Genomic DNA, 15,206 nt, shown 5'->3' on the forward strand with positions numbered 1-15,206 from the left:
AACGTAAAATAGATAGCTAGTGGGAAGCAGCCGCATAGCACAGGGAGATCAGCACATTTCTGCAGCAGTGATCGGGCTTGGGTCGAAGAGATCTCCCTTACGTAGAACTTAGGATGCCCTGTCGCGATCCTTCCAGATTTGAAATAAGATCTTTGAGCCAGGAGGAGATTCTTCATCTCTCTTGAGACTTTTCTTTTTTACATATTTTGGATGGCAGTCGGTATAAAATGCCATCCATCTGCAGTTAATTTCTTTTCATCATGGTGTGATTAAAAGTGATGATTCACTGGGAACTTGGAGGGTTTTTAGCTGGTGGGAGAAGACTGCCTACACTGGGCGCTATTTTAGGTTCTCATAATTTAAATTCCAAAAAGGGTTAGTGAAGAATAACTGTAGCTTCAGCTAATCCACTAGGATTTGTGAGTGGGAGAGCTGACACCTCAACTTTCCAGCAGGTAAAAATTTGCTTCGAGGGAAATGGATATTGAGCTGGTGACATATCCCAAATTATATGCTGTGATAGAAGGCCACATCCTGATTTCTGAATTCGTAAGTCATCTGCGTTAACCTTAGTAGGATTCTGTGTGAGAAAATGAAGTTGCAGTTTGCCTCGTTCACATCACCAAGCCCGGGAGTCCGGAACAGCCCCTCCCCTTGACAGGCACACGTATTTTAAACTAACTCCCTCCTCCCTGCTTGCCCTCATCTCCCTAAGAGATTTGGCCATTTATTTCCACATTTTGAAAAGGATACATTGGTGATACATGGGCAGAGAATCTGTTTAACGAAATGTTTCATTAAAATCTTCAGTTTTAAAACTGGAACTGAAGATTCTATCTAAAGGCATTCAGAGATCTGTACTTAGTGAATGAAGCTGGGTTTTTTTCAAAGCAGATCTGTGGATCTCCCGCGCAAGAACTGCCTGGGTGCTTCTGAAAAACAGGTTCCTGGATCCTGTCCCTTTTATGAACTCAAGTCTTGGAGAGGGGAACCAGAATCTGCAATTCTTAGTAAATGCCACAGGGGACTGTGGTTCAATTGGAATTTGAAAACTCCTGACTTTAGGGTTTGGGGAAGCTGGGGCACAGACCAGAGGGTTCCCTTAGGGAGTGGGTCTACAAGTGAAGAACCACAGTCCCACACGTTGCCCTCTTGTGAGTGGGGCTGGAGGTCCAGCTGGCTTGGGGATGGCACTTTTAACCTTCACAGGAAGGGCCTGGGGAGGAAAAAGATTGGAAGAAAGGCAGCCTAAGAATGGGGCTGAGGAACCAACTGGTGTGTGTGCCCGCTCTCCATCCTTCCCCACTTGCAAAGCCAGTCTTCAACATTCAGGAGCCAACTGAGGAAAAGAATCAAGAACCTGACTCAGCCCACGTGATCTGTTCAAAGCTGTCTTTTCCACCTGCTGGAGTTAATTCGATTTGAAATCACCAGAGGCATGCATAATGAATGAGGGGAGGATGGATGACTCAGCCACTAACTTTGAATGCAACTTGGATTCACAAACCCATTATCACAGCCCATTATCATATGCAGATTTTAAGTAGCATTTCCAACTTCATTCTAAGTGTCTTCTTTTTCACATCGCTTGCTGCAGAATTCCCTACTAGAATGTGAAACACTAACAAACCACAGAACTAGAGAATGCTAGTCACATACTTTGTAGCGGGGTTTCGCATCGAGACACAAATGTGTGCTCTAGGGTTCTCTTGCTGCCTGCTCAGCTTCAAAAGCTAAATGATATGGGTCTTTCTTTGGTGTTGCCAGCCATACTCTACAAACAAGACTTTTCCATTTAGTTATATAAGTAATATAATTTTATGTACATATAATATTAGCAAATTGTACAGAATCATGATTTCTACAATGTGCTCTTGTTAAAAAAAAAGGGAAAATGCTCTTTGAATTTTGTTGATGACATTTTGCTGCCTTTAAGTTTCCATGGTTTCATTTCTTAATTGTGCTTACTAGACATTGATTTGTACTGATGCTAAGCTATGGACTGTGTGTGCAGACTGAGCGACAGACAGAGGTGCCTGGGGTCAGAGTCCTCTACGAAATAGACCGGCTGGATTGACAGCTCCATCAGACCTTTCTACACACACATCCTTCCCAAAGGTTCACAGTTTATATATTTAAAGGTGCATAATCATGTATCGATTCTCCTGAACTGTCTTTGCGAGCTGAACGTTCTGGTTCTGTAAGCCATGTGACTGTGCAGAAAAACCTCCGAAAACTCTGTGTCCCTGCAGGGTTGTCAGCGTCTCCTTGTGGGGCAAAGCAGTCACTCTGAAGGCAAAGTGTGATGTTTTCAGGACACCAGAATCAAAGGAAGGAATCGGGTGGTACCCAAATCCAGCTTTTCTACTGGATTAAGTGTAAGTGTGAGTAATAGAGTCAAGTCCTTTTCTTGGCTACTGTAAGGCCTTTCCCATCTTGCATTAAGGATGTCTCCTTGTCTACCATTTCTCTTAAATGAAATGGTTGAAATTTGCAATGTTGGCAAAAAGATGATGGAGAGGGGGTGATGATTTTATTGGATTTTCTTCTGCCCCAGAGATTCAGCCCTGATAGTCAGACTTCTTAGAGGGAATCCTCAAATCCACCCCTTCTCCCCTTCCCCCCCCCCCCACAGAAATATTCTAGAGTGAGAACACTGGATAGGTACACTTGGACACATTTTCTAATCTTAGAAAGTTTCTAAAAGGCCCGTTGTCTTAATGCATTACTCAGTTGTCCCTGGCATATTATCTGAGGTTCAAGTTTCTTGGAAGCAGAACTGTCAAAGGGTTTCCTTTGTAACTTCCCTTTCTGTACACAGCAGGCATTAATAAATATTGAATGTCAGACAAGAATGTCAGATGGACAAGAGAGGAAGGAGGACACATACAAGCGTTTCTGCAGACCGATGGCTAAGATGAATCCAGATTACAGAGCCTGCCCTACCCCTAGAATGTTATTTAGATCAAGTTTAGCTTTTAGAGTCCAGGTCTGGTTAATTGCCAGGGTGGCAAAGAATCGCATGCACCTATATAAACAGGAGTCAAAATGCATTATTAGCTGAAGATCGAATCACACATCGTAGAGATGAAATAGCTGTGATTAAGCTGCATATTTATGCTGGGAAATGGCTGAAGTGGGTGACTAGTATAAAAGTTGTTGGCCATAACATCATATCTCTTATCTGCTTGGAATATGGAAATATATTCTAAAATAACAGCCACTGGGGTCTTGTTCACTATAAATTCAAACTCCACAGAACTTGGCAGCAATTCACAATTTGACTGTATCTGCAAACTGTCTTCACAGATGTCTAATAAAGCAAAACTCTGGATCTCATGTGGCCCAGGCTTTTCTTTTGCGCTCTGAATTTGTAAATGGAATTATAGATACATTACTGACTTTCCCCTCTACCCCATCTCAGATGGAAATTGATGTTCAGGTCTTTTCCTAGGTGTTGCAAGCTTTATTAACTTTCATTCCAATAAGACTGGCTCCTCTGTTCACTGGGAACCAAGCCTCCATTGACATCCACGAACCCCTTTTCCCTTGAAGCCAAAGAAAGCAGGCTTGCCAGAGAGAAGGCAGATAAGCCACAGTGACAACTGACAACTCCACTGCACCCAAATGAAGGTCATTAAAAACAAAAAGGCGGAAGGCCAAGGACTGAGGCCTTGTCCTCTGGTATCCTAGCAGGCACAACTAGCTGGCCGCTGCATCTAGGGCCTTGGGTTTAGCCCAGGCTCTATGTCTGGGTCACCCACCAGAGTTGGCTCTAGAAGTTTCTGGATAGTCTGAGGCGGGCCCTAGGACCTCGAGGGAGGTATAAATGGGTTCTTCCTAAGTGGGTAGCTGCATCAGCTTTCATCTGAAGTTTAGTTCCCATGAGGAGAGGTCGGGAAGGCCAGGATGTACAGTCAAACAAACGAGTATTGCAAAGTAGAGCCGCAGGCAGTCTGGCTGCCGTTTCCTCATCTGTAGGGAGCGGCTGGGACTAGCAGTCTGTAAAGGCCACTCAGTCCCTGGATCTGGGTCACACAGTGGGCATCTTGGTTTTGTCGACTTAAAACAAGTGCACAATGTGAGAGTTGAGAGCTAAGTTTTACTTGGGACAAAATGAGGGCTATAGCCCGGGAGACAGCATTTCAGATAGTTCTGAGAAACTGCTCTGAAGAGGTAGGGGGGGAAGTCAGTATATATGTGATTTTGGTGAAGAGGTAGTACATGCAATCAGGCACATATTTTTTGCAGAAGGTTTCTGCTAGTCTCGAGGAGTAGATGTCACCATGAAGGATTTTAGTGCTTTTCTAAATACGAGGAGATGCAAGAATTAGGCTCATAAAATAAAATCGGCTCCTGAAAATATCGAAGTCTCTGAAGACCTGTTCGGACAGTTCTTCCCAGAGCACAGGGTGCCTCTTTTCTACTCTCCACCCTGAACTCCTTTCAGGGGGTGTTGAAAGTCAGCAACTTCAGCAGCACCTGAATTAATCCTTGTAGATGGCAAGTGCCAATTTGTAGTTGACAGTTTCAATCCACTGAGATGAAAGCTCATCTCCCATCAAATGAGGACGGTTAGAAGGAGTACGGCTCCATCTTCCCAGCATCCTTCATTTTGGTGCTTTGTCCCTTTCTGCCCGGTTTCCTGTCCTGGCCATCTGGAGATTCTCCTAGTAAGAGACACGAGGCTAGGAGGACAGGGGTGTGAGAAGCCCAGGGGAAGCCGTCTGGGACACAGGCCTCTGCTTCCCTCCCAGGCTGCTTCCCCCGCCCCTGCCAAGGCCTGTTCCCGCCAATCCTCTCCCCCCAGCCCAGGCCTCCCCAGTGCCTACATCAGAAAAGGCGGCTTTGACCCGGATCCCTTCGTGTACCCCTCCCCACAATTTCCAAACCCAGAGCGGCCTCGCCTGGGTGAGACCGTGTATTCAGAACGGAGAACAGCTTTGGCGGTAAAATATTTTCCGGGCAAATCCCTGCATCTCACCCCGTAGACCGAGGCTGAGCGAGTTCACTCGGGTTCACCAGTCGCCTCTGGCTCCCGGCCCGGACTTGGCCAGGAGGCCAAAGAGTGATGAAGGCGGGAGGGGCGGGGGTGGAGGGGTGGGGGATGGTCCGACTCCGCCCCTTCCCCCCGCCCCCGCGCGGTCGAGGTGAGCTCACAAAGGCCGGGAGCCCTGGTGGAGGCAGGGCCAGGGCAGGAGGTCTGGCGGGGCCAGGATCCAGGCCAGCCCAGGTGAGGACGGGGCGGGGCGAGAGGAGGGGGCGTGTCCGCGCTTTCCGACCCGCTCCCCGGCCCCACCCCCAGCACACCTCCTTTCCGCGCTCTTCTCTTCAGCCTCCTCCAGGCAGGCCTCTGGGCTGGGTCTGCAGCTGCGCGGCCGGCCACGCACCCGTGGCACACTTCTGGGCAACATAATCCTGCCCCCAGAGTGTAGACGTCTTTCGGTCACACCTCCTTGGACACAGGGACCTTCAGACAAGTTACTTAACTTCTCTGTGCCTTATTTTTCCATCTGTAAAATAGGGACTCAGGTAGGAACTAACCCTTAGGGCGGCCGTTAGCGTTTCACAGGAATGCAGTCCTGTCTTCAGCCGTGTTGTAGCAGGTGTTCTTCAAATGTCTGAACTGTTTAAAAAATTCCCATCACTGCTGAGTACACCGTGACTGAGGCCCTCCCCCTCCACCCCTGAGGCCACTTGTCCTGGCCACAAGGGCATGACTTTTGAAAGAGGAACTGGCTTGGTAGGGTAGGACTTGGAAGCATCAACAGATGCCAGATGCAGGACCTGGTCCATTTGGGGGCACCACAGGCCATCCCAGAAGGGAGAAGGGGTCTGGCTCGGGAGACAGCATCCACATAAAGTGATGCTGTTTGGTCCGCCCCCGGCCCCATCTTGGACTCCATGCCAGCCTTTGCAACTTCTGATCCTTTCCAGCCACAGTTTACTCTAATTCTTTGTTGTGTCCTGTACATTGCATGTTTAACAGCATCCTTGGCTAATTGTGGTGCTTTCTCTCTGTCCTAATCCCCTGGCAAGGTTATTGACGCCCAAGGGCTCTAGCACATGCGTAGTGAGTTCTCCAGGCAAGGACTTCCCTTCATTAACAGAGAGCAAAATCATGGAGTCTTCCAAGACCTTTATGAGACACCTGCCAATCACACCCGGCTACAGTGGTAAGTGCTGATGTGCCCTGCAGGGGGACCATGGTCCTAATTGCTGTTCCTACCTTGCCCCACCGTCCATGTCCGACTGGCTTATTGGACCAGTACAGGCACTTTAGCTTTTAAGAAACTTGCTGAGAGTGTTTCATTGCTGAAGATGGCAGATAACTGGGTTCTGATAAGTGGGGAGATATAATCTAGGCAGATCTCCCAGGACATGGCCTGGTATGTAAGAAGCGCTTAATTAATGTCTGTTATATACATTTGGACCAGGATAGACCCAATGAATAAGCTGAGGCTCTGTCTTTCTTCCCAAGTTGTGCTGTTCTCATGAACTAGGGCTGTGTCCATATGGTCCCATTTCTTCCTGTGTCCCCTAGAGGGATGGTGACCAACTTTTTTGGTTTGCTGGGAATGGTCCCAGTTTTAGCACTAAAAGTCCTGCATCCCAGGAAACCCCTCAGTTGTTGGCAAACCAGGACAACTGGTCACCCTACCCAAAGGCTTTTCCTCCTTAGGCTTCTGAGAATTTACTAAGTCACATCCCTGTGGGTAACAAACCTGGTGGTCCCCATAGGCCCTCTGCTCTCACATATAGGTATTCTCGGTGGGGAGAGGCATGGAGAATATTCCAAGGTTGCCCATCCTCACCCTGGCCCTACTTGCTGGTTAAGAGAATAGGCTTTGGATTCTAATAAACTGAGATTCCAATCTCTCCCTGGCCATTATCTATGTGATTGTAAGTAAGTTACTTACCTCTCTATGGTAAGTAGAAATTTCTATAAGATGGTTGTATTAGTTTCCTAGGGCTGCTGTGTAAAACAACAGATGTCTATTCTTTCACAGTTCTAGAGGCCCGGAGTCTGAAATCAAGATGTTGGCAGGGCCGTGCTCTCTCTGATGGCCCCTGGTGTCCTTGGTTTGTGGCAGCATCACTCCGGTCTCTGTCCCCATCTTCACATGGCTCTTCATGTGGCCTTCTGCTCAGTGTCTCTGTGTCTGTGTGTCTCAAATCTCCCTCTCCTTTTTCTTATGAGGACACCAGGCACTGGATTTGGAGCCCACCCTAAATCCATGATGATCTCATTTCCAAATCCTTAGTTACGTCTGCAAAGACCCTATTTCCAGATAAGTTCACATTCACAGGTACCAGGGGTTAGGACTTGGATAGGTCTATCAATTCAACCCATTACATGGGGTAGGGATAGATTCCTCATAAGACTGTTGTGAGGATTAAAGGAGCCAGCACACATAGCCTATTTAAAATATCTTGGCCCTGAGCAAGACTCAGTAAGGGTAGCTTGTATTCCTATGTGTGTGTGTGCATATACGCAATCAGGTAAAATCTATGCAGATCAAAGTAGACCCTGATGGAGAAAAACCTCTGTGACAGGGCCCCTGGGTGTCTACGATCTCCTGCATGATGTTAGGGTATCTTTTAATTGTCCAAAAACTGGGGAGACTGGATAGTGGGTGGAAGACTTCCAACACTGTCAAGAGCAGTTTAGTAATTGGATTCTTCCAGAGGAGGTTTCTTGCAGGTGCACGGGGTGAGGGTTGCTGCTCTCAACTCTGGGGCCAGGTTTTCTGGCCCTGGGGGCAAGGGCAAAAATGGTGGGCTTCAATAATGGGATTTACTTATTTACTTATTTATTGACAGTTTAAAGCCAAGTCTTAACCAGTTTTTCCCCCTTTGTTCTTTGAAAAACTGGTCTTATTATGGCAGCATTATAGTACTTAGGATTCAGCATCCAGTTTAAATAAATAGTTGTGTTGTACTCATACTAATTGTAATGATTACATGTTATTTTGTGGGAAATGGTGAAAAATTGTGCTCGGGGTGGGTCTCACAGATAATGAATTTACCTTTTTGTGTAATAGGTCTCTGCTTTTAATAAGCCTGCAATTTCCCGGTGGTCTGACAGAAAAGATCCCCAGTTGCATCTGGGAAGTGTCAAAGAAAATAAGCTTTTCTCTCTAAAAAGATGAATAATTTCAATTACTCCTTTGACTAACATTTTGGTCCATCAAATGCTTTCCCCATTTGCCGTTTGGGCTGACATCAGGGGCTTTGCTATCAAAGAATATTACTGTCATCGCCTTTGTTGAAACGGGCCTTCCCTCCCCGCTCCAAGGTCAGTTTTTCATGGCCTTGGGAGGGCCTGGCCGCAGTGGAAACGACAGCGCGGTTTGTATTAATGGCCTTTGGGAAAATGCAGTGTTGTCGGCCAAGGAAGAAATGGCAAGGGGTGCGCTGAGATTCTGGGGGTTTGGGCAGGTTCTGAATCCCTCGCTGAAGGTCGTGATCGGCTCTTGCAGGCTTCATACCCTACCTTAGCTGCCAGGGCACCTCCAGTGAGGACAACATGTCCCACTGTCTGAAAATCTTCCAGGAGAACACACAGCGGAATAAAGACCAGCTGGAGGAATTACGCTGCACAGTGGCCACTGCCCTGAACTAAAGCCCATCTGCTCAGAGGAGACGGTCCTGTGGACCCTGCACCAGTATTACCGGCAGTACCACCCCTTGAGTTGGGGTACAGTCTCCCAGAAACCAGGCCCCCTTCACCCTGGGCCCAAGCACAGGGCATGGCCGTCTTGCTGAGCTGCCACTGAGGGCACTGGGTCCAGCACAGTTCCAGGTCCCCAGGCGTCCGTGCAAAATGGAGAGGCTCAGTTTCTTAAAAGGAGAAAGAAACATTTCCAGGGGGAGAGGGAGACAGGTGGGGAGGAGGGTGCTAGGTACTAAGCTCCCTGGGCAATCATCACAGAGGTTCAGAGAGCAGCTGTTGTCTCAGTAGGTACCGCTTTTAGTTGCTTTCTCTGTGCTGGCTACCACAGAGAAAGCATTAACCACCTACGATGACCCTTTGAAGTCGATACTATTATTCCCACTTTAGAGCAGTGTCCCTTGTCTGAGGTCAGACCTTGGTTTGAACCCAGCTCCTTCAGGTGCTGGCTGGGCGGGAAGGGGTTTTACACTGAATAACAGTCACAGTAACAGTGACAAAAGCAACTGACAGTATGACTGTATAATGTTAATAATCACAACAATGATTTGTCCTAGACTATTTTTAAGGCCTAAAGGCCTATAAGAAAAGTAATGGAGTGATTGTCTTTATTCTTATTACTGTGATTGGGGACTTTTCAAGAACACGTGCTGACTCACATGTTTGGCGTGCTTTAAAAATTTCCAAGTCATTACAAGGAACATCTGCCTAAGAGTTGGGAGTTAGCCCAGCTCCATGAGTATTTGCTATGTGACCTAGGGCAGGTTGCTTCCCCTCTCTGGGCTACAGTTCCTTCATCCAAGGCAGGGAAGGATGGACTAGACACTCCCTAGGGTGCCTTCCAGCTTTTAGGTTCTGGGACTCAGTGGCCTAATTCAATTCTTACAGCAATTGAAGGGCAGTTGTCTTACATCTCACAAATGTGAAATTGCCAAAGGTCAGCCAGCCAGGCAGCCAGAGCCGAGTCTGATGTGCTTTTTCCTGACCTGCATGCTTCTCTTGATTCCCTTATTCAGATTGTCAAAGAGCATTGTCTGAAGCTTTTTTTCTTTTTTCTTTTGTATTTAGTCTGAGGAAAGAGTGGGATCTGTTTAAGAGCAAGAACTTGGGAACCAGAGAGACCTGGGCTTGGATCCTGGCCCTATCACTTCCTTGCTATGTGACCTTGGCCAAGACTTTCTTAACCTCTCTGAGGTCTCAATGTCCTTCTCCAAAAAGTGTAGGTAATAAAGGCACCAACTTCTTATGGTTTGTAAGAGAATAAAATGAGAGCCTATGCAAAGCCCTACCAAGGTGCTGGCACGCAGCATCAACCAACCATTGGTAGCTGCCCTCATCATGTCTAGGGACTTAATGCTTCCCCTGGGGCTGATTGTTGGGGTGCCAGCTAGTTTAGGAGCATCGCCCACTGTGTGGCTTCTCAAAGCCCTCAGGAAGCATGGCATCTTTTTACACAATGCAAGTACATAAAGAAACCTCTTCAGGAGCCCCCCCATCCCCGGCTGGGCAGACTACCTGCCGAGAGCCAGGGTCACTGAATTAGGCTGTGCCACGCGGTACACCGTCATGGCCAGAAACTGCTACAGGGACTTCCTGGACGTCGTGGAGTAGGCACACCTGAAACCATATGAGAAGTAAGTCTGGCTTGTAACTCAGGTGACAAGAACGAGGGGAAGAGCAGATCTCAGGCCAGGGGTTTCCAGATGCCCCCAGCCCAGCGCTAGGACTGTTTTTTTTTTTTGGTGTCTGTTTTGTTTTACAGAAGGCGCTGTGTTTGTAATTGCAGGACTTGCCAAGTAGGCAGCCACGTCCTGCTCCCAACCTGTGCCCAGCAAGTTCCAGAAGCCTTGCTTCTGGTCTTTGCTGGTTTGCAGGGAGAGGCTGGCAGTAAAAACCAACTGGGCCCCCTGTCCTGGCAGCAACCTAAGGCTCAAGCATGCTGAAGAAGGGAGATGGTAGGGCACTGCATGGAGTGTGGGGCTCTTGTGGCCTCAGTTTTCCCTTCTGTAAAATGGAGATGATGATCCTTTAGGATAAATCATAAGGATCAGAAATAAACACACCGTGCTCATGCGGGACCTGTACAGATTATATTTATTTTTATTATTAATGAAAGGAATAACTCTATGACTTTTGTTCTTACTTTAGAATATATTGAGTTAGGCCTGCAGCACCTCCTCCTACCCCTTCTCCAAAAATTTTGCTGCATGAAAGGCTGCTGCCAAAATATCCGGATTTCTCTATTCCAGGTAAGGGAGGACTTTCCTTCCTTCCTGCTGGTTTTAAAAAGGGGATGTTTCCAATTTCTCCACATCTTTGCTAACGCTTTTTATTTTCTGCCTTTTTTCTTTTTTTTGGATATTAGCCATTCTAACGGGTGTGAGGTGGTATCTCTTTATCATTTTGATTTGCATTTTCCTAATGATTAGTGATGTCGATCATCTTTTTACATGCGTATTTGCCATTTATACATTTCTTTGGATAAATGTCTATTCAAGCCCTTTGTTCATTTTTGAATCAGTTTGTTTGCTTTTTTGTTGTCGTGTTTGGAATTCTCTCTATATTCTGGATACTAATCCCTTATCAGATATACAATTTGCAAACATTTTCTCCCATTCTGTGGGTTGCCTTTAGATTCTCTTGTACACTGTAGATGGGAATGTAAAATAGTTCAGCTGCTATGGAAAACAGTACGGTGGGCTCTTGAAACAATTAAAATTAGAATGACCATACACCCAGCAATTCCACATCTGGGTATATTCTGGAAAGAATTGAAAGCAGGGTCTTGTAGAGATATTTGTACACCCATAATTATAGCAGCATTATTCATAGTAGTGTAACCCAAGTGCCCATCTAAGGATGAAGGGATAAGCAAAATGTCGTCTATATGTACTATGGAATATTATTGTCTTAAAAAGGGAAGAAATTCTGACACAAGCTACAAGACAGATGAACTTAAAGGACATTGTGCTGAGAGAAATAAGTCTAACAGAGAAAGAAATAACATATGATTCAATTTATATTAGGTACTTAGAGTAGTCAAAATTAAAGACAGTAAATTAACAGTGATTGCCAGGACTGAGGGGAGGGGAGAATGGGGATTATTGCTTAATAGGTACAGAAGTGCAGTTTTACAAGAGAAAAAGAGTTAAGGGGATGGGTGGTGCTAATGTTGCACAACAGTGGGAATGGACTTAATACCACTGAACTGACACATAAAAATGGTTAAGATGGTGAGTATTAAGTATGTTTTTTTTTTTTTTTTTTTTTTTTTTGCATTACGCGGGCCTCTCACTGCTGTGGCCTCTCCCGTTGTGGAGCACAGGCTCCGGACGCGCAGGCTCAGCGGCCATGGCTCACGGGCCCAGCCGCTCCGCGGCATGTGGGATCTTCCCGGACCGGGGCACGAACCCGCGTCCCCTGCATCAGCAGGCAGACTCTCAACCACTGCGCCACCAGGGAAACCCTTAAGTATGTTTTAACACAATAAAAAAATTGTTTTCTAAGTAGAAAAAAAAAAAGCGGGTGGGATGTTTGCAGTAGCCCCTCTGCCTCGCTGGGCCACCTACCTGCAATTTGTGGGGCTGGTTTATCTTCCAGGTGCTAGGTGTCCTACCCTTGGAAGAGCCCTGATGGAGGACCCCAGACCTCCGGTGAGGTGTGGCTGCACTCAGAGGCCAAATGTGTCGTGCAACGGGAAGATTTATCTAGAGCCACTCTCTTCAGTAAAGGACGTAGAAGGGTAGAAGTGGAGAGCCTCCCAAGGAGAGGCACATATTAAGGGGGGCTCAGAAGCTCGCCATTCTCACGTGAGAGCCCCTCACACACCCCAACCGGCACGAGGGAAATTTCATAAGATAAGCATCCTTTTCACTGCCACCTGCACCCTGACCAGTTGGTGATACCATGTCATTCATAATAAAGGCCTTTTATTGTCATGTGAGAGTAAAGAGGATACACTTCTCGACATGCTGAGGCTTCTGTGGATGTTTTCCAGGTTATGTTGACCTTGCTGGGTGGGGCCCAGCTCTTCCCGATGCTGAGGTAACATTGTGCACCTGGATCGGGCACTCACTGAAGCCCTAGCCGGGCCATCTAACGAGTCGGTCCCCATCAGCCACCTTGGGTTGTGGCATGGCAGTCCCCAACACTGGCACAGGACCATGCCCACGCCAACCCTGGTGTTTCAGAATCCCAGTCCCCAGGAGAGCCCTGGCACACCAGCTGTACTGGCTGCTGTAATGGTACCCCAACCTAGGGCTGCTGTAATGGTACCCCAACCTGGGTGGTATGAGACAGCAGAAATTTATTGTCTCATACTTCTGGAAACTAGAAGTCCACGTTCAAGGTGTTAGCAGGGCCATGCGCCCTCTGAAACCTTAGGGGAGAGTCACCCCTTGCCTCTTCCCCACCTCCTGGGGGTTTGCTGTCAATCCTTGGCAATCTTCAGTGCATAATTCTAATCTCTGTCATCGTGTGACTTCCCTGTGTCTCTGTGTCTTCACATGGCTGTCTTCTAATAAGGGCACCAGTCACACTGGATTAGGGCTCACCCTTCTGCAGTATGACCTCATCTTAACCAGTTACACCTGCAACATCCTATTTCCAAATAAGTCACATTCTGAGGTACTGGGGATTAGGCCTTCAATATATCCTTCTGCAGGGGGCAGAGTTGGGGGGGACACAATTCAACCCATAACACTGGCTGACCTTTTATCATTGACAGGCACTCTCTCTGACTTCACTCTGCAGCCACTGGCACGAAGAAGAAATCAAAAGCAGCTCCCGGGGCAGTGAGGCCATTGTTATCAAAAGACTCAAAACTGCTGAGCCAAAAGATGAACTGAGCCACTCCTGAGCGTTTTTCCCAAGATGAGAATTTTCACCTGGGCTCCCTGGACCCCCAAGTTTCCATGGGTAGAAATCAGGAGTCATATCTTGGGTGAGAACAAAGAACTGGGATGAGAAAAAAGTTACATGTTTGTTTCACTAACCTCCAAGTGAAATATAATATTTCCTTTGTTTATGAATGTAGGCAACAAACCCCAGCTGTACCTGTCACCTTAACCCAATAAAAATCCCAGATCTTTTCACATCATGTGACATTTGTTGCAAACAGCTTGAAATAATGTTAATGTTGATCAGTACTTTATAGTCACAGTTGTTCTTGGAGCCACTATGTCTCCTCTCTAACATTGTTCTTCAACATGTGTATAAGCAAACACTTATATGGCTATTTTGATAGTATTTCAATATAATTAGCTCCCTTTGTAATCTCATGTATTATACTTTATGCCTTTAAAAACATTGTTCTGAGAAGAGGTCCATAGGTTCATCAGACAGCCAGAGGGTCTGGGGCACAGAAATGGAAAGGAACCCTGTCCTGGGAAACAACAAAAGACATGTGTAAGGGGTGGTTGTCATACAAAACAACACCCCAAACCCAATGGGATGTGGCATTACAATGCATCCTGTTATTAAAAGATAATGTGATAGAGGAATGCTATTGTGGAAAAAAATTTCTGATACAGTACATGAGAAAAGCAAGACCATGAGACAGTACAATAACAGCAAACCCATGTGTGTACACACACACACACACACACACATCACTATAATCCTGTTTTTCTGTTTAAAAACAAGGGAGGAGCGGTAAAGGGAGCTAACCCATAATACTAACAGTGATTATTTGGATGATGGTGCGATTGGTCTTTTTTACTTTCTTGTGGTTTTTTTCAATTTTCCACAGCCAACAGGTATTGTTTTCATAATCGGGAAAAAATGTTATTTTCCTTATTTGAATTGATAAAATCCTTATTTGAAGTGATTGAAAAATAACCTTTTAGAGATTGCATGTTTAAAGAAGAAAGCCATGACTCAACAGAAGTTAACTGCATTCTCTTTAAAGGGCTGGGACCAAGCTCAGCGAACAGGTGGGATTTTTTCCAGCTTTCCTAACACCCTGGGAGAGTGATCCCACAGCCTCAGGAAGGAAACCAGGAGACAGATCCCTCACCTGCCCGGGGCCCTGTGGTCCAGGCTGCTGCATCTCTGCTGGCCCCTCAGAAATGAAGAACACAGTAAGCAGTTCTGCCTACTCCCCTCTCCCAAACCCATAGAGTTTGCAGATTACTGCTCTAGACCCAGGGTTTTTGAAGTCTTTGCCCATGAAATTAGGGGATGTCGGGAGCGAAACCACTTCTTGCAACTGCCTTCATCTTGATTTCACTCGCGGGATCGAATCTTGTCAATATTTAAGTCCCTAGCTAATTCCTGGCACTGACCTTTAAAAAATGACTTGAGCAGTAAAACAAAAACACAAAACAACAACCCAGTAACAGAAATAACAAAATCGAATAAAGGCAATTAAAAGATTGTCTAATAGTATCTAATTCTTCTATAACTTCATGATTAAGATTATCGAGTTCAATGTGCATATCAAACTCCTTTTGTTGAAACAATTCCGCATTGCAATTCTTTTCCTTAATCTTTATCCTTTCTGTTTCTCCCTAACCTGTAATTTCTAGAGCGT

At 46.3% G+C, this 15,206-nt stretch overlaps 1 protein-coding gene across 1 annotated transcript; it reads left to right on the plus strand.

The window, feature by feature from the left end:
- Nucleotides 1-6,121: 6,121 nt before the first annotated feature.
- On the plus strand, nt 6,122-12,420 carry SPMIP5 (sperm microtubule inner protein 5). The gene is given in 7 exon segments (XM_007469598.1): nt 6,122-6,176; nt 8,484-8,612; nt 8,615-8,701; nt 10,112-10,161; nt 10,163-10,308; nt 10,823-10,923; nt 12,275-12,420. Coding segments are annotated over 7 exon segments (714 nt in total).
- Nucleotides 12,421-15,206: the final 2,786 nt, after the last annotated feature.

This window comes from Lipotes vexillifer, unplaced genomic scaffold, assembly GCF_000442215.2.
Source record: "Lipotes vexillifer unplaced genomic scaffold, Lipotes_vexillifer_v1.1 scaffold240, whole genome shotgun sequence".
NCBI lineage: Eukaryota > Metazoa > Chordata > Mammalia > Artiodactyla > Lipotidae > Lipotes > Lipotes vexillifer.